Below are 25,954 nucleotides of genomic sequence, written 5' to 3'. Positions count from 1 at the left end.
CTAAAAGTTACTGAACAAAAAGCTCTAATTTAATAACAAAGCTTGATTATCACTTTAATGGGATAGGAAATGGTCTGAAATAATTTTGGTTAATACATTCAGCCTCTGATTGAATTACCGGATCATTTATTAAAAATATCTGTTTAATACAGGGTAATACACAGAATGCTGCTGGAGGAACTCAGCAGGTGAGATAATATCTACAGAAAGGAATAAAGAGTCATCGTGGCCTCAAATATTATATTAAGTGCCGTTTGCAACTGAAAAGCAACATGTTGTAGATTACCATGAAAAATTGTTATCTCTAAGTCCGGTTTTTCATTATCTAATTTGCCATCAGAATGGAGACTCCCATGCCCAGATGACAGAAAGGGTCTCCTGGGCAAACACACAGATTGTATTACACTGGACATGGTCTGATGTGGGCTGTCACTACAGCTGCTTCATCTATCCACACGTTGTGCTTACATAAGACTTCCCAGAAAGACTGCAGACTGAATAAGGGTATCCAAAACAATTTCTCCCTCCAAATCTAGGCTAACTAAGACCAACTCTACTGGCTCTCAGTAAAATCAGCACAGCTGGAGTCTTTGCTGGTTTGCACAACACAACAACTTGGTTAATGCAAGATAAGAAGCACTTTAAAAGCAGTGCTATGTTTCTACTGAAACTTAAATTAGTTTTCAATATTACATCACCTACTAGGAATAATAAGGCAACAACCCCCTTAATTGAAAGTGCTAATTTATGGAGTCATATTTTAGGGGCTTGAGCAATATTTCAGTTATCGTGAGAAATGACTTCCCCATTTTCCCCAAGTGATAGCATGCGGTTTCAAAACCACAGTTATTATATCTAACAGCCATATAAGCATTATTTAGATATGAAAATTGTACACAAACATAAACAAAAAATGAATGCAACGAAAGCAGAAAATCTACACACATCTTTATCTTCAACATCGCTTCAGAGGCTAGAAGCAAGTTGGTCTGTCTCCATGGAATTGAATATCTTATCTCACGTTTGGATTTCAGTATACAAGATTAAAACATTTCCAGACAAACACCTGTCATATTATAACTACCTTGTTGCCAGGCCCAAAATTCTGGCACTTGGCACTCACCAGCTCATCAATGTCCACTCCATTGACAGGTGACGTCTTGTGTCGAGTGTTTCTGCCATGAACGTGTGATGACCGTTTCTTCCCCGACTGTTTGGCCTGTCTCTGAGGACGGGTCTGAGGCCCTGATCTTCCTTTGGCAGCTTTCCTGAGTCTCGCTGCAATGAGCAAGAGTTATATGTGATCACTACATTGGTACCAGCGATTCATTTATGCTCTCCAAGCAAGTGGCATTCTAGCCATATTGCTCCCTGTGCCCAAACATGCCTTTGCCTCCCCTCCTATTTCAATCAAAAAATTTACTTACTTGACCTTGAATAAATTCAACGATTCAGACTCCAGAGCTTTTTGGAGTAGAGAATTCCAAAGATTTCAAGACCCTCATCTCAATTTAAACTGGCCTTAAATGCACCCTCTCAGCATCTAACTTGTTGAGTGGCACCCCTTCCTCCTCTCACAGTAACACACTACACAAAATGCTGGAGGAACATCAGGTCAGGCAGCATGTGGCCGACATCCTTCATCTGATTTCATTTAGACTCTCCCTTCACATTTCTTCTTAAGATAGTTTGTTTCTTTCAGAGCAACTAATGAACACTCTCTGAACTGCATTAAAAAAAAACATTGCTTGTTAATACCAGAGAAAAACTATGACTTACTGCAACCGTGAAATTTCACCTTTTGAAATCTAACCCAAACACAAATATTTGTCACAGGTGAGCCTGAAATGTTAACTTCATTTTCTATCCAAACAAATGCTGTCCTAACACACTAAGGTTTTTATTTGCAGCCTCACCATTACAAAGTAGTCTCTGTTACTGGTGCAAATAAGGCAAACTTCTGTTTGCTGTCCCAATGCCTTGCAAGGTTAGCTTTAATGATATTCAGATTGCTGTGTATTCTTATTTGAACAAGATCCTGCTTTTATATTTCTCCTACCAAACCTCATGCTGTCCTCACTTCCTCTACCAAATTATTGTCCACTTCTTTAATCATCTGTAGCCTTTTGCATATTGTTGTCACAACCTACCTAGCTTTGTATTATCAGCTAATATTGCTACAATAACCTCAGTCTCTACAAATGAAATCAGTGCTGCACCGTGCCCCCCCCCACCCGCCCCATCTGTTCGCTCAGTGAGAGACTGGCTCTATTGACTGGATTGCTGGAGTGAGTTTTGGATTCTTATTGCAGGATTGTAATGCCACTTGTGCTCGCTATCTTGTGTGTGCTTTATGCTGCGTGACTGTTGGCACCGTGTTTTGCACTCGACCCCAGAGTAACACTGTCTCTCTGGTGTAGTCGCCACTATTCATGTATGGTTGAAGGACAATTAATCTTGAATTGAATCATATTTACCGGATCTCCTTTATCCGCCCCATTCATTGCATCCTCAGAATCCCAATAAATTAGTCAAAAACACCACACCATAACCTTTTCCAAAAAAACTATGCTAATTCTGCCAACTGTACTATTATCTAAATGGCTCGCTTATCAATACTTCATAATGGATTCCAACAAATTTGGCTGAACATTTTCTGCCTTGCTCCTTTGTTGAATACAATGCAAAATGTGCAGTTTTCTTATCAGCTGAGAACTTCCTAAAATCGGGGAAGTTCATGATCTTTCGAACAATATGTGTACTAACTCTGCAACCACTTATCAAGAAATGACAACATTCTGGGCAGTTGTCATCAGACACATTCAAATTACTCCAAATTCCAAACAGCTAAAATATTGAAAATTAATCCCTAGAAAGACATCTTACATCTGAGTCTAGGCCCTTCTCGCTCCTCATAGTCATCTTCCTCTTCCTCCTCTTCTTCCTCCTCCTCCTCCTCTTCTTCTTCTTCCTCCTCCTCCTCATCAGCTTCATCTTCCTCCTCAGCATAATTTCTGAGAGAACATAATGCAGTTTTTTATTTGATTAAAAAAATTAAGACTTTCATTCATTATCACAATAGCAAACTATTGAGAGAGAAACAAAAACTGAGTACACTGGAAATATTCACCAGGACAAGCAACATCTACGGAGGGAAAATAGATTTGAAGTTCCAGGTTGATTATCTCACATTAGAACAAGGAAAAGTTGGAGGTACATTAATGTTAAGATGAACAGAAAAGAGGATGAAAAGAAGAGTTAATGAATGGCAGAACATCAATCAAGGCAAGGTGTCAATAGGAAAAATAGAATAATTTCTTGAATTTACAATAAAAATTCAGTCAATGCTTAAAATCCAAAGCAAAATGTACTAGTAAAAACTTCCCTGAAATTATTGAATTCATTGTGGATTACAAAAGGCCTAGTTGAAAAGTGAAGTGTGCACTTTAATTTATGTAAGTTTCTTTGAAAGAAGATACGAGACATCAGACAGAAGGGTCAAGTTAGCAGCAGTAGAATTAAAGTGACAGGCAACTGCAGATATGTGGTCATGGCTGCAGACTAATTGAAGGTGCTCTACAAATCATTCTCCTGGTCTACGTTTAGTCTTACCATTGAAGGGACCATCTTGTAAATACTGGAATCTTAATCTAGTACCAAACCACTGTCCCTACAACGTGCAGTCTACTTTGATGTGATGAAGAAATAAGATATAAAAGACACAGATGTTGTACTGTCTGCAGTTACACAGGATTGAAAATGGATCTTGGGTGAGACTTCTACTTCTAAATGGAAACATAAGGGAGGAAAAGATATAACACAGTGGACTCACTGCAGGTGTCATATATTGCAGAAAATAGAAGAGGTGGAAGGTGAGAACAAGAGGAATCCTATAAGCTCACAAGAGGGAGTGGTAAGAGTACTGTGATCACTGAACAGATACAGCCGAGAGTACCATCACCATAAATGTGAAGAATTAAAATTATACATTTCAACTGTTGTAACTGTAATTTTCAAAACTAAAAAGGTAGATTTGTTTATCAAGTCTCAAAGTATGATTTTTAAAAAGTACTTAAAAGTGCGGACTTCGTGAACAATTTGGTTCTACTCTACTTCCTCTGCCTGTAATCCTGAATTTTTCTTTTACCCTTTTAAGCACTTTTTTTGAGCTGCACAAATTAATTTATTTCAACCACACAACCTACCCATAAGGTCGAAGTAAAATATTTTCATGTTACATCTGGCTCGTTTGCTTATTACATTTCATTGTCATCTGTTTGTTGAATCTTCTGCCAACTGGAATAATTCCTTTGTCTAATCTATTTAGATCCTTCAGGATTTTAATCCCTCTAAATCAGTGGTCCCCAACCTCCGGGCCACGGACCAATACCGGGCTGCAAAGCATGTAGGGGTGTAGCGGTAGCCGGAGCGCACCCAGCACATCTTTAAGAAAAAAGCCAAAACAAACGAGCTAATTAATTAGGTGCCGCTCGGCACGTAAGTGTCGGTCCAGATCAGAGGCGATTGCCGATTTCACTTGCTCTATGCGGTGTTCGCTCCTCTTTCCAGGGCGATAGAGCGTTCAGCTGTTCTACTGTTTGGTCAATTTAATCACCAGCCCAGACAGGCTGAAAAGACAGGGCTGTCAGGATCAAGGTGACATGTTGAATCGACACAAACTTCTAATAAAGTACAGGCGATGCCATGCTTTCTTTGTAATGACAGTTATGTGCTAGTCCCAGGACAGATCCTCTGACACTTTTCAGAGAGAGACACATCGATCCTTAATGCCGAAGAATTTAAAGTTATTGACCCTCTCCACCTCAGTTCCTCTAATGAAGACTGGCTTCTGGGCGGCACCTAATTAATTAGCTTGTTTACTTCGGCTTTTTTCTTAGAGATGTGCTGGGTGCGCTCCGGCTACCGCTGCACCCCTGCATGCTTCGAAGCCCGGTATCAGTCTGTGGCCCGGAGGCTGGCGAACACTGCTCTAAAAGAACACCTTAGAGCCTCCACTGCTACAAGGAGAACCACATCATTTCACAGATAAACTAAAGCATCAAAGTATTTAAAATTATGCTGGTAGAACATCTCCAAGGTCTTCTAATTTTTTCCTAAAGTGTAATGCCCCAAATCAGATATAATACTTTACTTCTGGCCATTGCAGCATCTTGCAAAGATACATTATGACTTCCTTGCTATTGTATTTTGCATAAAGGTCAAGATCTCATAAGCTTTCTTAACCATTTGCTCAATCTGCTTTATCACCAGTAATTTATGCATATCTACCGTCTTCCACCCACAGGTTTCACAGAAATAACTTCCCTGCCCATTTATTCCAATCTATAACACAAAGGAAAATAACATTTCTGACACAAGGTAGGAGTTGATACATCAGGCATTTACGAAACTTTTAGGTAGGCACATGGATGATAGAAAAATGGAGGGGTACGCAGGAGGGAAAGGTTAAGATTGATCTTAAAGTTGCTTAAAAGGTCGGCACAACACTGTGGGCCAAAGGCCCTGTACTGTGCTGTAATGGTCAATGTTCTATACTCTAAATTGATATAAAAGTTCTACTTTAAGTAAAACAACTGGCTTATTGATATTTTGCAAAAACACTAATTACAAGCAAAAATAAAATTTAAAACAGTGACAGAGACACCAGCTCCACTCAGTACTCATGCCACTAATTTCTATATTGACTGACAAGCAGTTTTAGTACACTAGCACCTGTGTTTTCAAAAAAGAGCAAACTCAAACTTCTTGTTGAATATGAGTCTGGAACTCAATTCACAACTTTGCACCAAGGTCAGAAGGGGGAAAAGTCAACAGAAGAGTAGAACAATGGACATTAGAAGTCATCCTTTTTTTAAAAAAAAAGGACAGACAACATAAGAGTAGACCAAGATGAAAATCATTCAATGTCAGGGCAAAAATCTGCCAAATATTGATTATTTATGAAGTCAAATCAAGGCAGTGAAAAGTGTAGGCTAATTACTTCTATGAAACCTATTGCTATACCTGCTGGAATCCATTTCAATAGCTATGTGAGGATTTATGTGGAAATAAATCTGCAGAGGATGAGAAGACAACAGACAATGCTGCAGTAAGCTGGCTGTAAGGTTACCTATCTCGTGTGCCACGCCTGGCTGTGGCTGGCTGACAAGCCGGACAGAGCCATTCTCCATCTGGTATTACATAAAGGGCTGGCCTCAGACAGAACAAGTGGAAAGCCTTGTTACATTCATCACATAGAATCAGCTTGTCATCTTCACCTGAGGAGAAAAAAAAAATCTGATTTTACAGACCACAGACTTTCAGAGCAAGATTTATTTTTTGAAATAGAAGACTAAATAGAGCTATGCTTTTGAAACTTGTAAATATACTGAATAATTAATTTTTGCTTGACATTCCTGAAGACTATTTTGAAATAATTTGGCTATTCATTATAAGGAACCATCAATACAGTAGAGCACTGTACAGTAAACTTTCTCCAAAAGCAAGTAAAAGGGACTGCTTGTACTGGACAGGACTTGTATGTGGGGCTGGTTACTGGATGTAAGAGTGATAAAAGGCAAAAGGTCGGAAATAATAAAACAGGCACATCAAGGAGAGGGCTAAATGAATAAACGGTCACCTGAAAAACTAGTGGCTACAGTAGTTATGGTAATTGGAAGGGTCTTGGCCTTAAACATCGACTGTACCTCTTCCTAGAGATGCTGCCTGGCCTGCTGTGTTCACCAGCAACTTTGATGTGTGTGGCAAATAGTGATATTGTTTTCCAGGACAAGCCCAATAATACCAAACTTGGAGTGGAGGCAAATAAACAAGGATGTTACCAATTATGCACATCAAGAAATAGAGAACGAGATAAAGTAAACAAACAAGCAGCGGACAGAATTTAATACCAGAGCAGCATTTTGTAAAACAGGATGGGAACAGGCAATATAATAGTTGTCCTGAAGTGTGCATGAGCAGAAGAACAGGGAGGGTCACCTGCGGAAAATTCTGAAGGTGAGGTGACATTACTAGCATCAAAGTCTGAATAAACCTCTTAAAATTCCTGACCTGCAAAGAGAAATATCAGCATTGAGACCAAAACAATACAGGTGATATTCACGTTAGAAGCTTCAGTTAGTTATGAAGCCAGGTTTCCCCCTCTTAATATAAATTGATTTACAGAGCACATCTATTCATTACTTGAAGATTCCCAGTAAAAGTCGGTTGTGCTTCCATAAGACTTCCTATAATTAATTTGCTGATGACTATAATACTTACCCTTCTTGCGGCATACTTTACACCGAGCATTTTCAGTTGACATGTCCCATTTTATACAGGCATCCAGCATTCCCAGCAACACGTGCATGCGAGAGAAGGTCTGAGCCTCTCGGATAGCACTTTTCCATAGCTCCAATGCAGAAGCAACCTGTAGGCAAGTTAGTGAAGAGCAATTAAAAAACAAGGAATTTTTATAAACAGCGTCTGTATGCAAGCAGATGCACAGGCAGTCAGGGATACAGTGGATTCTGGTCAACTAGGACCCAATGGGTCCAGTAAATGTTGACCCAATTAAGCAGTTGTCTCAATTAGACAAAGTTTCATGGAAATAGTTAAAAAAGGTATTTAAAAAAGACAAATTACCATTTAACTAACAAATTATGTACTTAACTGAAATGCAGAATAAATTTTAACACTACAAGTACTACTACAGTACTATAAAAGTGCGTATTAGTTTCTAATAGTATTCAACAGATCCAATCAATACCACCACCTTGTTTTGACTGTAAGTGAACAAAATCAGTGCAGACTCCTAGTGTAAATAATAGACTACCTTCACACAATTTTTGACAATTGCATGCTTCAAATCTTCATTTTCACCTTAACTTTCAAGATGATTGCCCATACCTTCAAATTCTTTATATAGTTCCTAACTTGAAGCAGTGAAATGGTTTAATTTGCTCTCCCAGCCATTTCTGGCTTCTCAAAGCCTAAATGCTTGATACCACGGTAAGCAAAACAGTTCTGAATTGTCTTACTTCCCGCCAATTATCAGTGACAAAAATCACTGCTTTTTGAACACAAACACATGCAACTGACGCTAGTTAGAAGCTGTTCAGCAATGGACTCTTGCCCAATTAAGCAACAGTTTCCCAAGTAAACAGCTGCCCCAATTAACCGAAATCCATTGTATTTGAAAATAAAGCTTTCATTAAACCTAAAAAGAAACATTTTGCATTCCACAGAGATTGGATACACTGTTTCAAGTTGCTACTCTGCATGTTCACTCAATGTGAAATTAAGCAGCTTAATTAAATACATATGGCATCACATCGTTATTTTTGTTCTACCCTCAATGAAAACGCAGTTTTGTTCAGATTGGCTGCTAAATTCCTAGTTTGTTACTATAATGCTAATACAATGCAGTTCCTCAGAAAAATAGATGTTTTTAGGAAATGTAAAGACATATTTCATACCGAAAGTTATTCCTTCTGGGAATTATTTCCATTTGAAACCTGAAACAAGTAAGAGTTAGAATGAACCATCATTCAACTCTTGGCAGAATATTTCATTTTTGTAGCCAGTGTTACCAAACTTAATTGGTCAATACTCAACCAGGTGCTCTAATATGGGTTTCTTCTTAAGAGTCATAAAACACTACAGCATAGAAGCAGGTCATTTGGCCATCTAGTCTGTGCCAAACTGTCATTCTGCCTAGTCCCATTGACCCACACCTGACCATTGCCCTCCAAACCCCTCCCATCCATGTACTTGGCCAAACTTCTCTTAAAGGTTGAAATTGAACCTCCACTTCTGCCTGCAGCTCATTCCACACTTGCACCACCCTGAGTGAAGATCCCCCTCATGTCCTCCTCAAACATTTCGTCTTTTACCCTTATCCCAAGACTTCCAGTTCTAATTGCACCCCAATCTTAACAGGAAAAGCCTACTTGCAATTACCCTATCTATACCCTTATAATTTTGTATACCTCTATCAAATCTCCCCTCATTCCTACGTGCCAGGGAATAAACTGCTAGTCTATTCAACCTTTCCCTATAGCTAAGGACCTCAAGTCCTAGAAACATTCTTGTAATTTTTCTGTACTGTTTCAATCTTTCTAGTATTATTCCTGTAGATAGGATACGAGAACTGCACATAATACTCCAAATATTGCCTCACAAAGATCTTATACAACTTCAACATAACATCCCATCTTTTGCACTCAATACTTTAAGAAGGCCAATGTGACAAAAGCACCTTTTATGACCCTTTTTACTTGTGATGCGACTCTTAACACCCAAACACTCATTGTGCATCTCCTACCTTGATTTTTCCTCCCAAAGTGCAACACCTCACATTTGCCTGCATTAAATTCCATTTGCCATTTTTCCAGCTGATCTAGGTCCCACTGCAAGTTTGGTAGCTTTCCTTACTGTCCACTATACCTCCCCCCCCCCCAAAATCTTGGTGTCATCTGCAAATTTGCTGATTGAGTTTACCACATTGTCTTCTCTTAATGATATGGATGATAAACAACAAAGGATCCATCACCACAGGCCTCCAGTCAGAGGGGTAACTATCTACTACCCCTCTTTGACTTCTCCCACAAAGCCAATGTCTAATCCAATTTACTACCTCATCCTGAAACTTCTTCACCAGTCAAGATTTAATACATGCAGACAAAATCAACCACCTTGCTTTCATCAACTTTCTTATAACTTCCTCAAAACAGACACACAAAGCTATGTTGACCATCTCTAATCAGACCCTGTTCATCTAAATACTTATATAACTTAGAAAATGCTGCAATAACTATCCATTACTTCCTTGATGCTAATTTTGATGGCATCAGAAAGGATCTGATAGGCAATCACTAGCGTATTCTCAGAGCCTTTTTTAAAAAACAATAGCTATCCTCCAATTCTTTGGCACCTCTCCATCTCTTTCAGCTCCATGCATAGATGACCATGCTGAACAAGTAAACAAATTTTCTCCCTTGCTATCTTTTTGCTCTTAGTATACCTGTAGAAGCTCTTAAGATTCTCCTCCACCTTGTCTGCCAGAGCAACCTTGTGTTTTCTTTAAGCCCTCCAGTTATCCCTCTTAAGTGTTCTCTTGCATTTCTTATACTCAAGTACCTTACATGTTCCTTGCAATGCACCTCCTCTTTCTCAACCAGGGCATCAACACCCTGCAAGAACTAAGGTTCCCTAAACCAGTTAGCCCTGCCTTATATTCTAACTGGAACATAAAAACACTATGCTCTCAAAATTTCACTTTTGAAGATCTCCCACTTACCAAGCAACCCTTTGCCAGAATAAAAACCACCTCAATCCACACCTGCCAGATCCTTTCAGAAGCCATCAAAATTGGCATCAAGGAAGCTTTAGATTCCAATCATGTTCAATTTTTGTACTTCTACTTCTGGGCTAAATGGTCAGTTAGCAGAACTGAATTGAAACTACAAGGCTCAGCTTATTCCAGTTCACTAAACTGAAGTATCTAGTCCAAATAGTTGATTGTTAATTATCAATAATTGAAAAATCATTGAATAATTGAAATAATAATTGAAATATCAATGATTCAAAAGAGTGCAGAAAAACCATTTAAGAAATAAACTTGCTTTAAGCATCCAAAGGGTTAAAACAATTCAGCAGTTAAATTTTCTTTTTCCAGTCTATTAATTTTAAAATTATGAACAAAACAATAATATTAATAAATAGAGAATGGGATTACATTATTGATAACTAACATTAGCAAATACAAATTGCTAATCATACAAGTATGCTAAATCTCCCCAACTCCAAATACAATTGAACATGGTAAAGAATAAATGAAAAAAAAACTTAAAAAAAAGAAACCCCCAAACTAGAAAAGAAAAAAAACATTAATGATGCTAAGCATAACTAAACTAAAACAAAGTCGGGCTAACATATCACATCGGATACCATCATTAATATCGTTAACTCCACTCCTCTATCTGTATATTTTTAGTTAAAAAAATAGGATTAGAAAAAGGTCAAACTACATCATATGAAAATGTTGAATAAATGGTCTCCATGTTTCTTCAAATTTAACTGAGGGATCAGAGATGCCATTTCTAATTTTCTCTAAATTTAAATAAGATATAGTTTGAGAAAACCATCGAAATGTAGTAGGATTGACCTCTTTCTAATTCAATAAGATAGATCTTCTAGCCATTAATGTAAGAAATGCAATCATCCGACAGGCTGAGGGGAATAAGTAACTATCTTCAATCATCGGTAACCCAAAAATTGCAGTAATGGGATGAGGTTGTAAATCAATAGGCAAAACTGTAGAAATAATATCGAAGATATCTTTCCAATATTTATCCAAAGGAGGACAAGACCAGAACATGAGTCAAAGAAGCAACTTCGGAATGACACCTCTCACAAATAGGGCTAATATAAGAATAGAAACGAGCTAATTTATCTTTAGACATGTGAGCCCTATGTACCACCTTAAATTATATCAATGTATGTTTAGCGCATAAAGAAAACAGATTAACTAATTGAAAGATCTTTTCCCATTTTTCTGCAGATATATGAAATTGAAGTTCCCTTTCCCATTCAGTCTTAATTTTATCAGATAAACCTGAATTTATTTTCATAATCAAATCATAAATGATTGCTAATAAACCCTTCTGATAAGGGTTTAAACCTATAATTTTTTCCATAATATCAAATGGATATGAAGTTGGAAATATAGGTAGCTTAGTATTTTAAAAATTCCTGATTTGTAAATATCTGAAAAAAAATGAGATTTAGGCAAATTATATTTATTAGATAACTGTTCAAAAGACATAAAACAGCTATCCAAAAATAAATCCTGATAACTTAATATACGCTTCATTTTCCATACCACAAAAGCTTGGACTATAAGGGATGGTTGAAAGAAAAAGTTAGATACAATCAGACTCGATAAAATAAATTGGTTCAAACCAAAAATTTACGAAATTGAAACCATATTCTTAATGTATGTTTAATTATTGGATTAATCATTTGTTTATTTAATTTAGAAAGGACAAATGGAAGAGAAGTCCCTAAAATGGAAGTCAGAGAAAACCCTTGCACAGATTTACATTCCAGGTTTACCCATCGTGGGCATTAGGTTATATCTAAATCTTGTGTCCAAAATATTAAATATCGAATATTAATTGCCCAATAGTAAAATCTAAAATTCGGTAGTGCCAAACCACCATCCTTTTTAGACTTCTGTAAATATTTTTTTACTTAATCTAGGATTTTTATTTTGCCATATGTATGAAGAAATTTTAGAATCCAAGGTATCAAAAAAGGATTTAGAAATAAAAATTGGTAATGCTTGAAACAAGTATAAAAGAAGATAGATGACCATCTCAGTTGACCATGCTGAGATAAACAAATCCTTTCAAGAGTTTTACACTTCACTATATCAATCAGAATATCCTGCTGACTCTACTATAATGCACAAATTTTTAAGGAAATTGATTCCCCAAAATTATCATTCAATGAATGTTTAGTAGTAGAATCTCCCATTACTGAAGGTGAAATTAAAAATGCTATCTTTTCTATGAATTCTGGTAAAGCATCTGGTCCGGATGGTTACAAAGTAGAATTTTTAAAGTTCTTTTCTGATATTCTCTCACCTTGGCTAAACCGAATTTTCAAGGATGCTTTATCTACAGGTAAATTACCACAATCCTTTTATGGTGCTACTATTTAATTCTTAAAAAAGACAGCAGTTAAGTTTTGACAGCCAATGAAAACATGAATTAGAATGGATGCAATAGATCTCGATTTTAACAGATACAGACAAAAGTGTGCACACCTCAGAGCATGTGGTTACTAAGGAGACAAATATTTTCTACGCTCAGTGACTATAAAAGCAAAACGTAAATAGACAAAGTAATCAGTGGCAATCTAATTTCAACTTCAATTCTGAGAAATATTTTCACTCTGGAACACAGTAATCCTTTGCAAAATTAAATTGCTATGGCCAATTTTGAACAAAGCAACAACTTATTTTAAGAACCTATTTTTCTCATATTACAGTGAGCAGTCACACAGAACTGCCATTCAACAGGCAAAACAGTTTGTTTTGTCATTCAACAGCAGGTGAGCAGCTGCACCCACACCCACACAATACCTCAACTAGGTGCAAAGGTAATGCAGTGTGCTTTGTATGGAAAATGCAGACATGGAAGTAATTACAAAGCTGTGAAATAATTGAAGGGTCCAGAAGGCATTAAAATTTGCCTGGATTTAAAGAATGCTAGAATTAGATTACAACTTTGTAATGCCAAACAGTATCAATTTTACGCTCAATTTTTATTTGCTTTTTGAAGTTCAATGACCCAAATACAAATGGATTAATCACTGAATTTCACCCACAAATAAAATAATTATCTAGCAATACCTGGTATACATTAAAACAAAACCTTCTGGAGTTTGATTGTAGGTTGACAACATCAAATGATTCAATTGAGTGCCACTAACTGAAATGCAGCAGACTACTAGTTCCCAGGGACAATCCCGGGCCTATCCTGCATTACTTGATCTCAGTCCTGATAACAGTTGGTAATTACATATCACTTTAAAATCCCTGGCCTGGGGAGAGTCAAGGTAAAAAGATTCCAAACTTCATTTCACTGGCTCCAGAAGAGTGACAATGCCTTTGCAATCAAGCTGCTTACAGTGACCAGGCTCACTCATTAAGAACAGTCACTTTAAAAAGATATTTCAACCTATAGATGGAATTTCAAGAATCAAATGGAAATTGGTTAAGGTGCCCAATCAAATCAGCTAGTTAATCACAAATGACCTGACTTGGTTCAACCAAGCAGAGTCCACTGCCAAGAAGGCCCCACCAGTGCCTTTACTTTCTGAGGAAGCTAAGGAAATTTGGCCTGTCCCCTAACACCCTCACTAATTTTTACAGATGCGCCGTAGAAAGCATTCTTCTAGGGTGCATCACAACCTGGTATGGAAGCTGTCCTGTCCAAGACCGGAAGAAGCTGCAGAAGATCGCGAACACAGCCCAGCACATCACACAAACCAATCTTCCATTCTTGGCCTCACTTTACATCACACGCTGTCGGAACAGTGCTGCCAGGATAATCAAGGACACGACCCACCCAGCCAACACACTTTTCGTCCCTCTTCCCTCTGGGAGAAGGCTCAGGAGCTTGAAAACTCGTACGGCCAGATTTGGGAACAGCTTCTTTCCAACTGTGATAAGACTGCTGAACGGATCCTGACCTGGATCTAGGCTGTACCCTCCAAATATCCGGACCTACCTCTCGGTTTTTTTTTTGCACTACCTTACTTTCCTTTTTCTATTTATGATTTATAATTTAAATTTTTAATATTTACTATTGATTTGTACTCCAGAGAGCACGAAGAGCAGAATCAAATATCGCTGTGATGATTGTACGCTCTAGTATCAATTGTTTGGTGACAATAAAGTATAAAGTATAGTTTAAAATCCCCTAAAATTACCCCAATTAACCTAGCAATGCATTAGTAGTTGAAGGGGATAAAACAATAGGGAAATAGTTAAAGTAACTTTGAAATGACTTCCCATCATCTGTATTTTAAAATGCAACAGAATTCTTAAAATAACTTGATTCAGTTTACAACCTATCCTTTTTATCACTAGACAAGCTGGTACCTCAGCTTTCAGCTTCCACTGTGGTGCATTCAGGAGCCTAGACATTCATTACTGCCTGCAGAGGGACAGCAACTGTCAATGCCCATATTGCAATGATCACATTTCTCATGGACTTGCTTCCTACGAAATCAGTAGTAACTGAGGCTCTATGCAGAATGTTATTGAACTGAAGAAGGAAAATGCTGGTGATATTCAGCAAGTCATGTAGCACTGTGGAAAGACAAATCAACCACTTTTACTTTTCAGACCAATGATCTTTCGTTAGATCCAGAAAAGACAGAAAACTAGTGTGCATTGCCAATAAGAGGAACAGTGGAAAGAACAAAGAGCAAATATACCTGTGATTAACTTACTGATATCTTATATGTGCCTTGCGCTGCATATGACTGTTGGTACTGTACTTACACTCTGGCCCCAGAGTAACCCTGCTTTGTTTGGCTGTGTTCATGGGCATTCAAGTATGGTTGAATGACCATTAAACTTGAACCTGAAGGGGATACAAAGACCGACTCAAGGACAAAAATCCTGCGGGTACTATCCAAAAGATTGACAAATGCTATTTAATCTTAGCTGGTCAAGAGTAGAAATATAGAAGGGGTGGTGGAGGGCAGCAGAAAGAGTGAGGCTGATCAGAAATTGTTTTGATTCTCTGTTCCTCCTGGAAGAGCTTTCTACATCCTTCAAGATGTTAATCTATTTTATCAGATGTCCCTGCAACCTCCCCTGCCACAGGAAGAGCAATCCCTGCTTCAATAGTCTATTCAACGTGACCAAACTCCTACATTCCTGGAATAATCTTAGCAAATAATAAACAAGAGATTCTGCACATGCTGGAAATCCAGAGTAACACGTACAAAAGGCTGGAGGAACTCAGGTCAGGCAGCACCTATAGAAATGAATAAACAAGTCGATATTTCAGGCCGAAGCACTTCATCAGGACTGGAAATGAAGGGGGAAAACGGTCAGAATAAGGTGAGTCAGAGGAAAGAAAAGTGGTAAGAGGGGAGGCAGAGTGGAGAATGGAAGAAGAGGGAAGTGGGAGGGGAAGAAGTTAGATAAATCAACATTCATGCCATTGGGTTGGAGACTACCTCAATGGAATAGGAGGTTTCGCTCCTCCAACCTAACACTGGCCTCATCGTGGCAGTAGAGTAGGCCAAGGACCAATATGTTGGAATCGGAATTAAAATGGTTGACCACCGGGAAATCCTGCCTTCTGCAGATGAAGCGAAAGTGCTTGGCAAAGCAGGCTCCCAATCAACGTTGGGGCTTACCAATATAGAGTAGGCTGCACTGAGGTACCAGATACAGTGGATGACACCTGCAAATCTGTGGGGAACTGTTGCTTCACCTAGAAAGAATGGAGATGAGGGAACAGGTGAATGGGTAGGCACATCTTTGCCTGCAGGGATAAGTGACAGGAAAGTGGTTATTAGGGAGGGATGAATGGACAAGGGAATCAAGGAGGGAGCAATCTCTGCAGGAAGCGGACAGTGGGAGTGGGGGAAGAAGGTAAAGATGTATCTGGTGGCGTGATCACATTGAAGATGGTGGAAGTTGCAGAGAAGGCGATAGGTGGTAGGTGAAGGGACGTGAAGGCGCATAGGTTGTAGGTGAGGACAAGAGCTACTCTATCCATTATGATGGTAAGAAAATGAGGTGAGGAAATGAAGAAGATGTGGGTGAGGGCAGTATCGTGGTGAAGGGAAACCACGTTCTTTGAAGAACAAGGACAATTTTTAAAGATATTAATTAAAATAACTTTAGCCAATCTCTTTACTAGACATGATATTCTAACCATGGCTTAAAGAATGTCAAGTCAGAGTCATACGGATGAAAAAGGCCATTCAACCTACCATATCTACATCAACCAGTGGGCACCTATCTGTAGTTAGTCCCAAACTTCCATCCTCTGACCTATGCTGAGATGATTCAAGTGTTTGGCTAGACAGTCATTTCATGCAGTCAGTTACTTTTGCTTCCACCACTCTCTCCAACAGTGCATTCCAGGCACTCAGGGTGAAAAAGGCCCTCCTCAAATCTTTTATCCCTTACCATATTAGCTACCTGCACTGCCAACTTCAAGGATATCTAGCTTGCATATGAAGGTCCCTCTATTCTTCAATATTCTCTGGGGTCTTCTCATTGAGAGTGAATGTCCTAGCTTCATTAGTACTCCCAGGATACCTTACCTTACATTAGTCAGCATTAAACTCCATCTGCATTTTCTTAGTCCATTACACTAACAAGTCATTCACACTCTATTACCCAAGAGTACACGTCCACAAACTTATGATTATGCCTCCTTATATTCACATCCAAATCATTCAGGTGTATTAGGAACACTGAAGGTCCCAGTACTGATCCCTATGGAATACCACCAATACCTGGCATCCAATCATAAACAAAGCCTTCTACTATAACCCACTTGTCACCTATTTCCAAGCCAATTTTGGATCAAATTTGCCAGCTTGCCTTGGATTCCAAGGGCCCTAACCTTTTTGGTCAGTTACATGTGGGACTTTGACAAAACCTTTACTGAAGACTGTATCTATTCTATTATCGTCATCAATACACTTCATTATTTCCTCAAAGACAAAATCAACTAGATTGGCCAGACAAGATTTTTCCTTGACAAAGCCAGCTGGCCACCTCTGATCAATAATCCTGTCTCTCAGAATATTCTCTAATAACTTCCCTACTACTGAAGTTACGCTCATAGGTCTATAGATTGCAGGCTTTTCTTTGCTGCCCTCTTGAAAAGGAAAACCACATTTGCCAGCTTTCAGTCATCTGTGACCTCATTTAAGGCCAGTGAAAATCTCAACCAGAGACACACCAGTCTTTTTCCTTTCCTCCCACATCAGTCTGGTTCGACGCAGGCCACCCCTGGCAATGAACAGGTTCATTTTACTAATGTCCACACATTGATTTTGTTCATAAATTGGAAAATAGACAAAGTTTGATAAGACACACATTTTTGTAAAAAACAAATATAAATGCCATTAAAAGCCGCTGACTAATAAGAATAATGGATACAATAGAGAGAGAAACTAGCTTTGTCATTCACAAGAACAGATGCTTTTGAAGTCAACAACATTTTGGGAGTTTGGCTGCAAATACAGATGTCCTAAGTCTGGCATTTGTAACATGGGAGCAACTATAAAGGCTTATTGTGACTTTCCTGCTCTTGTACTCAGACTCCTTTATAGAGGTCAAAATCTGTTTTTTTTTGAAGAACTTTCTCAACTTGACATACCATTTTCGTCAAGCTATCCATGTAAACTCCCAAAGTTCAAAGCAAAGAGAAAAGCAACAAATGCTGGAAATATGAAACAAGCACATAAAACGAGGTCAGACAACATCTATGTGGAGAAATAATTAGCATTTCAAGTGGATGACATTTCATTACAACAACCTAAGGTTGGAAGACAAGCATGTTTTAATCTGCAGGGAAGGGGAGGGCTGGAGTGAACAAATATTTGATAGGGAACAGACCAAGAGAAACTAAATGATGCAAGTGGCGGTTCTGGTCAAAATGCAGTTCTTCAGGTGATGTTGGTACAAGATGCAAATTGAAGATATACGAGGACAGAGGAAATAAAAAATGCATTGCAAATATTAGATACAGAAAACTGCAGTTGCTGCAAGCATGAAATAAGAGAATATAGGAAATACCCAGCAGATCAAGAAACGTTGATGGAGCAAAAAAAAACAGGTTATATTACCAATTGTCACCCTTTCAACAGAACTGGCCGCTTCTGAAACAAACTGGAGAGGCTTTTTTTAAATCTGAAATTATTGGAAATAAGTGTCCAATCCATAGGGATGGAAAGTGCCTTTTATCGGAAATGTGTTATATTGGCTCAACTCATTCTTTCTACCAAACAATATCTTCACATTTCCCAGCGTTAGATTTTCGCAGTCCTCCACCCATCCATTCCACCTGTGGTCACTGCTTCCACCATTTGTGTTATCTGCACATTTGGAAAACAAGTCTGAGCTCCAACTTTATCCTGTTACTTAGCCAATTCTCTATCCTCTCTAAAACACCTTTGGTTCCAGCCTTTAATCTTGACAAGTTTATTATATGACAATTTATGAAATAATATTTGGAAGTTCATATACTGTATATTAATCAAACCTCTCCAGTTTCATCAGAAAACTACTGATGTACAAATGACCTGTGATGAACCTATATTTTCTCTGATTATTTCATACCTATCCAAGTGACTACTAATTCTGACCCGAATTATTGTTGGTTGAATGTTCCCATTATCAAGGTTGAATTGTCAATGTTAAAATTTATTAGACACTCAATCTAACCAACAGACATTAGTCAAAACAAAGGGAATAATTTTGGATGTCAGCACAATTGTGTTCTATTCCTATACTTTTTCAGACTTCCTTATGCACCTGTGACAAGCAGTGGCTCCTAAATCCTGGTCCAGCTACATCAGGCACCTCAAGGCACTGAAACAATTCTATCATCCACTCTTTACTAAACTCTCCAAATTTACCCACATTGGTGTTGTCACTGCCCCTAGCAGTGAGGATCTCATTATATCAAGCTGGATTCAAAGGCAAAGTTACTCGGATGTCTGACATCAGACTCTCAAAAAGATACCAAGCTGAAGGAGGGGAAAAAAAAAGACTCAAGAATATGCTTACAGACTTAGAAAATTTCACCAACCCCACTGATTCTTGAGAATCCCTGGCCCAAGACTGCTCAAAGTGAAAAATTTGCATTCAGGATAATATTAAGGGCACGAAGTCCACACATTAGGAGTGCAAAAAGGTTCTACACAATCATACGAAGCAGTGCTCATCCACTCTACCTACCAGCTTACTACATCAAATTGACTTTATTACTTACATTCTTCATATACATGGAGTAGAAATCTCTGTGTTCCGTCTCTGTCTAAATGTACAATTTATGTCAATTTGAGAGAAAACCTTACATTAGTTTTGAGGATTTAGAGATAACTGATAAGAATAGAAATGCCTCAGAAAGATAGACACCAAGTGAATGATGCTCTTTTGTTAAACTAATATTGACCCCTGCTGGCCATATCCATATGCTGCGGTGCAGCTCCAGTACAACAGAAATGTGCCGAATTGGTAACGTTGTCTGCCCCATCAGTCCACCTTAGAGGTAATTAATAGTGAGCAAAGTTCAAAATAAATTTATATCCAAGTCCATATATTTCACCACATACTACCCTGAATTCAATGTCTTGCAGGCTTTCATATTAACATAGAACATAGAATAGTACAGCACAGTACAGGCCCTTCGGCCCACAATGTTGTGCCGACCCTCAAACCCTGCCTCCCATATAAGCCCCCACCTTAGATTCCTCCATATACCTGTCTAGTAGTCTCTTAAACTTCACTAGTGTATCTGCCTCCACCGCTGACTCAGGCAGTGCATTCCACGCACCAACCACTCTCTGAGTAAAAAACCTTCCTCTAATATCCCCCTTGAACTTCCCACCCCTTACCTTAAAGCCATGTCCTCTTGTATTGAGCAGTGGTGACCTGGGGAAGAGGCACTGGCTGTCCACTCTATCTATTCCTCTTATCTTGTACACCTCAATCATGTCTCCTCTCATCCTCCTTCTCTCCAAAGAGTAAAGCCCTAGCTCCCTTAATCTCTGATCATAATGCATACTTTCTAAACCAGGCAGCATCCTGGTAAATCTCCTCTGTACCCTTTCCAATGCTTCCACATCCTTCCTATGGTGAGGTGACCAGAACTGGACACAATACTCCAAGTGTGGCCTAACCAGAGTTTTATAGAGCTGCATCATTACATCGCGACTCTTAAACTCTATCCCTCAACTTATGAAAGCTAACACCCCATAAGCTTTCTTAACTACCCTATCCACCTGTGAGGCAACTTTCAGGGATCTGTGGACATGTACCCCGAGATCCCTCTGCTCCTCCACACTACCAAGTATCCTGCCATTTACTTTGTACTCTGCCTTGGAATTTGTCCTTCCAAAGTGTACCACCTCACACTTCTCCGGGTTGAACTCCATCTGCCACTTCTCAGCCCACTTCTGCATCCTATCAATGTCTCTCTGCAATCTTCGACAATCCTCTACACTATCTATAACACCACTAACCTTTGTGTCGTCTGCAAACTTGCCAACCCACCCTTCTACCCCCACATCCAGGTCGTTAATAAAAATCACGAAAAGTAGAGGTCCCAGAACAGATCCTTGTGGGACACCACTAGTCACAATCCTCCAATCTGAATGTACTCCCTCCACCACCACCCTCTGCCTTCTGCAGGCAAGCCAATTCTGAAACCACCTGGCCAAACTTCCCTGGATCCCATGTCTTCTAACTTTCTGAATAAGCCTACCGTGTGGAACCTTGTCAAATGTCAAATGTTAAACACAAAGAAACAATAGAATCAATGAAAAACCACACAAGACAGAAAAAATTAATGTGCAAGACAACACTGTTCAAATACGAAAAGGAAAAAAACCCATAATAATAATAAATAAGCAATAGAGAACACAAAATGAGTACTTTCGTTAGGGTTCCAGCAACTTGATGGAGAGTATGACATTTTGAATTGCTCTTTGAACAAAAGAAAAAGTTTTAATTCTTAAAATGAAGGAAGCATTTTGAAATGAAGGTGAAATAGTAGTAATGGGAACAATTTGAGATGATGAGGTAGATCAAGAATATTAGATACAATGCAATTTAATCTTTGATTAAAGTTTGCTAACAACACCCTGTCAAACACATCCTCTCACTCTGCATTTCAAGATTGGGACTAGCTGATTATATTAAAACCAACTCAAATGGACCAGCCACATTAATAAACTACTAGAAGAATAGATGATCAGCTGGGTATTCTATAGCCAATAGTATACCTCTCAAATCCCCAAACCAATTCTGCCAAATCAGTACCATGATGCAAAACTCTCCACCTGCCTCAAATACGATTCAAACAGCTCTCAAGAAGTTCATCAACACCCAGTACAAACCAATTTTGCACTATATCAACCAGGCTAAACATTCACTCCCTCTACTGCAAGTGCACAATGGCTGCAGTGTTTAGCATCCATATTATCTACAGTCGTTTCTCATACAGGCTATTCTGACCACATTTCTCAGAGATATCTATTATGAAGCCCAAATGCTGTCGTTGTGAGGAAACAACAAACTGTGCAAGCTCCCCTCCCAGTCCGGCACCATCCTTATCCAGAATAACATCACTGGTTACTGAGTCCAAATCCAGAAACTTCCTACCCAAGTATATACCTTTAACAGGACTTGAGCACCTTATGGCAGAAGCTCACCACCAATCTCTTAAGAATAATTCGGGATAGGCAATAAATAGTGACCGTTATCAATGCCCCAATCTCAAAAGAAAATTTCAAAATTAGCTTGCATCTTCAATGCCATTTTCTGTGCAAATGAGCTTTGCAAAAGCATAACCAAAGAAAAATTGATATTGTATAAAAGGAGGATTCTTTGGCTTGCCTAAAAGAGTAGGTTTTAAGGAATGCCTCAAAGGAAGAGATAGAGGTGATAATACGAAGTATTTTGGAAGTAATGTTTAAAATATAGCAGTCAGAAAGCAAAAGACAAAGCTATTAATTAAGACTAAGTCAGTGGAATAGAACGCTGGATATGGCATATCATCAATTGTTAGTCTTCACAGTAAGCAGAATACCTGAGGTGATGTTTGCATTAACTGTGCTCCAGAGTGAAATTTCACAACTTACCTTAGCTTCTTCAGCCATTTTCTTTTCCTCATCCACTTCCTCCACTTTTACTTCCTCGCCTGCTTTCTTTTTTTGCTTGGGAGCCATGAAACCTTGGAGAAATTTCTTTATTATACACTCCTGAAGTGTGATTACGCACTCTCCCAAATCCTTCAGATCATCCATCGATCGCACCTAGCAAACCAGGAAGCGATACAATGAAATTATTTTCATCTCAACTTAGCTCTTGATTGGCTACTTGCTCAAGCAGCACAAACTTCAATTTCATATCATGCAAATACACTTGATGGCAAACATATGTGTCACACTTAAGAGTAGAGAATCAAAGCAAGTCTGGAACTGCTATCCATGTAGATTGGCACAAAGGTTAGAAATAAAAGCAAGAAGTGTTCTGATTTAATAACTGGTCCTCAATGGATGCCACCTACTCGAGCTCCCAGTTTCTCAGCAGTCACCTGACTGAACTTCAGAAATGGTTATAAATCGTGCTGCTCTTTGAAACAAGTCATAACTGTAACTGGTCACAATGTGTTTCCTTACTGTGCATACAGCAGCATTTTAAGACACTTTCTTTCCTTTCCTTCCCTATACACCCAAAAACCATAGTTCAGTAACAGTGAATATTCCACATTGGTTAATCACTACCTGCATTCTTATTACCAATTTCATAAAAATACTGCACCACATACAGCAGATTGCTCTGATATGGGGATATTTGATCCTAGCTTTATCTTATTCCTACAAATGTAAAGTATTCCACTAGAATCCAAAATTAAAAATTCAAAATGTGTTAACTACTCAGGTGAGGCAGCATCTGCAAAAAGAAAAAAAAAGTCCTGTTTCAGGACAATGATCTTTCAAATATCATCAAAAAAATATTAACTTGCTTCAGTCTTGAAAGATGCTGCCTAATCTACTAAGAATTCCAACACTTTCTGTTGATAACAACAGGAATTCCGCAGATGCTGGAAATTCAAGCAACTTTGATTTTCTGTTGATTCTGTACTTTTGACAGTTGTCTCACTGTTTCTCCACAGCTTAGAAATTGTTTGAAGGGAGACAAAACAAAGGATTTAAGCAGTGTAAATATGTGGGTTGGAAGGCCAAATGATGTTGGATAAACTGCAAATTTGCAATGCCAAAGATGGTGCTTCCCTAGTTTTGGACATCTAAACAAGACTATAATGCTCCAATTCCCAATGATTTATTTGGGGATATAATTCACAAAAATCAGATAATTCCAAAAAGAGAAAAGAGTGAATGTTTCAGGATGAAGACCCTTTAAAGGAATAGAGAAAAGAAAGAGTCTAGATATTAACTCTAACATTCCAGATCACAGATGCTGAGTGTTTCCAGCATTTTCTGTTTTTCTATTTCAGATTGAGAATCTGCAGTTTTTTTTTTATTTTCCTCCTTTACATTAAGTTAGTTTGGTCCAATCTTTGCCATCAGAAGTGCCTCTCCGAGTAAAATTTAGCCAAATTTATCAGTCAACTAACCACACTCTGTGCATATAATATGCTTAAACCCCTTTCGTCTTAATGATGAACTTAATCTGAGAATGTTTTTTTAGAAAAAACACACATTTTTCTTGACCACCTCTGTTCCATTGACAATCTCAGCAGGCACCCTTACTCCACAATCTTGATTTTCTCCATAAATGACATCTGGTTTAATGAAATTATGCTCAAATTGGACAACGGATTAATTCATGTCCATTATAACATGGCTGGTTGAGTGCAAATACTTAATATTAATACTTAATATTACTTAATATTATTACATAATCAGGCTGATTTGGAAGTGGAGTCCTGAAGAAAATTAATTCAAAGTAGTGCAAAACTTTTACACTCCGAGTACAAGGCAGCCATCAGCTAAATGAACAGCTGTTACTGATAATACATACCAGACTGGAAGCTCAGCACAAGAACAATTTGGGTTGGAGAAAATAAACTATCACCACGAAGAGAACTAACGAAGTAACAGAGAAAAGGACTGCTGCTCCACAAAGGGCAGACTCTTTGAAGGCACCTTTCTTGGCTAAGAATATATTATAGAAACTAATAACACAGAAGGGAGCTATCAGTCCATGTTATCATTGTTGGAGAAGAAAAAGAATGACAAGATTAAGAAGAGTTCATAATCTCACTTTTAAAAAGAAAGGCAAAATGTTAATTTCAAGCCAGAAGAAATACTCTTTACAAGGAGTGGGAATAGACATCCATGGTTCTGAATGTCTGTATTTTCCTGGGTTAAGACCAATCTCTTTTTACCAACAAGGGTAAAGCTAAGAAAACATTTACTTTAATATTAAACTAGACAAATAACTAGCTTACTTTGTCAAAACAGTTGAATGATTGATCACGAATACTGTGATAGCATCTATGTACAACAGCTACCGGTCATACAAACATCACTTGCTGAGTACACTAGCGTTCATGTGTTTACTTACCCTCTCCTCAAATTCATCACATTTGTCCATGTATCCCAACCCTCCCTTTTGCAGTCGGGTTGCCACCTCAATGAGGTCTGTTCGGAGATAGTTGAGGAGTTCCTGATGGCCGTCACAGGACTTTAGACCAAGGTTTGGTTTCCGGGCATAGTGGAGTGAATGAAGAATATCATGGTATCTATAAAAAGAAGTTACTTTTTAAAGATTGCAACATGCATCATCAATTATATCAATAAACTAAAACAGCACCTCTTTCAAAGCAGGCAACCATCTTCATACTATGATGGAGCATGGAGTTGCACCTTAATTGCATCTGCATGTTAAGTGGTTACATTTCTTGACTCCCTAGCTCCAACCATGTAAAATTTTATTCGCTATGCTCATTGAATTACCTCCTTTCCCCCCCACTTTATTTTGCATCCAACAGTTTATTGCCCATGATTAATCTGTCTATTTCCCTTTGCAGATGATGGATGCTCCTCCTTACTAATTAGTGACTCCTAAGACCTCTAATATGTATTCTCTAACAAATATCATTCAAGCCTAAAAAGAATCCTTGTTAATGATATATATCACATTACTTTGGGGCAGCTTATTAGACCTTCTCCAGATCACAATGACTCATTTAAAAAAAACTCAGTAGCTTAAAAATGTTTTATGGTATCAGACACTGGGCAGGTACATTGTTAAGAAAGGTATAGAGGGATAGAAGTAAACACAGGCAAATGAGACTAGCTTAGATGGGCATCCTGGTTGATATAGACCAGTTATGACTAAGGTCCAGATTCCATACTGAAATACTATGATTCTACGTACACAAATCTCACATTCTTTTTTTTTTAAAAACTATTTAAACTTCTTTGTAATATTGGAAATGACTTTTAAATAAATTTATGAAAAACAAAAATGCTGCATTAATCATTCTAACAGAAGAGAGCTTCCACCTTAAACTTAATCAGATACGAATATACTTCCATGGAATTGAGCCTGCCCACTCACACTGTGCAGATTCATTCAGTTGTCTTGCATCACACTCCGTCATATTTAATTATTTGAATTTGAACAGAGCTTATCAATAAA

At 38.3% G+C, this 25,954-nt stretch overlaps 1 protein-coding gene across 1 annotated transcript in view; it reads right to left on the bottom strand.

Moving 5' to 3' along the window:
• The window catches only part of baz1b (bromodomain adjacent to zinc finger domain, 1B), an 88,487-nt gene that overhangs the window by 18,550 nt on the left and 43,983 nt on the right, over positions 1–25,954 (bottom strand). Inside the window, exons 11-16 of the mRNA XM_063031227.1 lie at positions 24,875–25,052; positions 22,423–22,596; positions 7,282–7,429; positions 6,131–6,278; positions 2,887–3,014; positions 1,124–1,278 (exon numbers count right to left, since the gene is read on the bottom strand). Of these exons, the coding sequence (XP_062887297.1) occupies positions 1,124–1,278; positions 2,887–3,014; positions 6,131–6,278; positions 7,282–7,429; positions 22,423–22,596; positions 24,875–25,052 (931 nt within the window). The remainder of the gene's footprint in view (positions 1–1,123; positions 1,279–2,886; positions 3,015–6,130; positions 6,279–7,281; positions 7,430–22,422; positions 22,597–24,874; positions 25,053–25,954) is intronic.

Source organism: Mobula hypostoma, chromosome 23 (genome assembly GCF_963921235.1).
Source record: "Mobula hypostoma chromosome 23, sMobHyp1.1, whole genome shotgun sequence".
Lineage (NCBI taxonomy): Eukaryota > Metazoa > Chordata > Chondrichthyes > Myliobatiformes > Myliobatidae > Mobula > Mobula hypostoma.
This window is presented reverse-complemented; position numbering and strand designations above follow the sequence as displayed.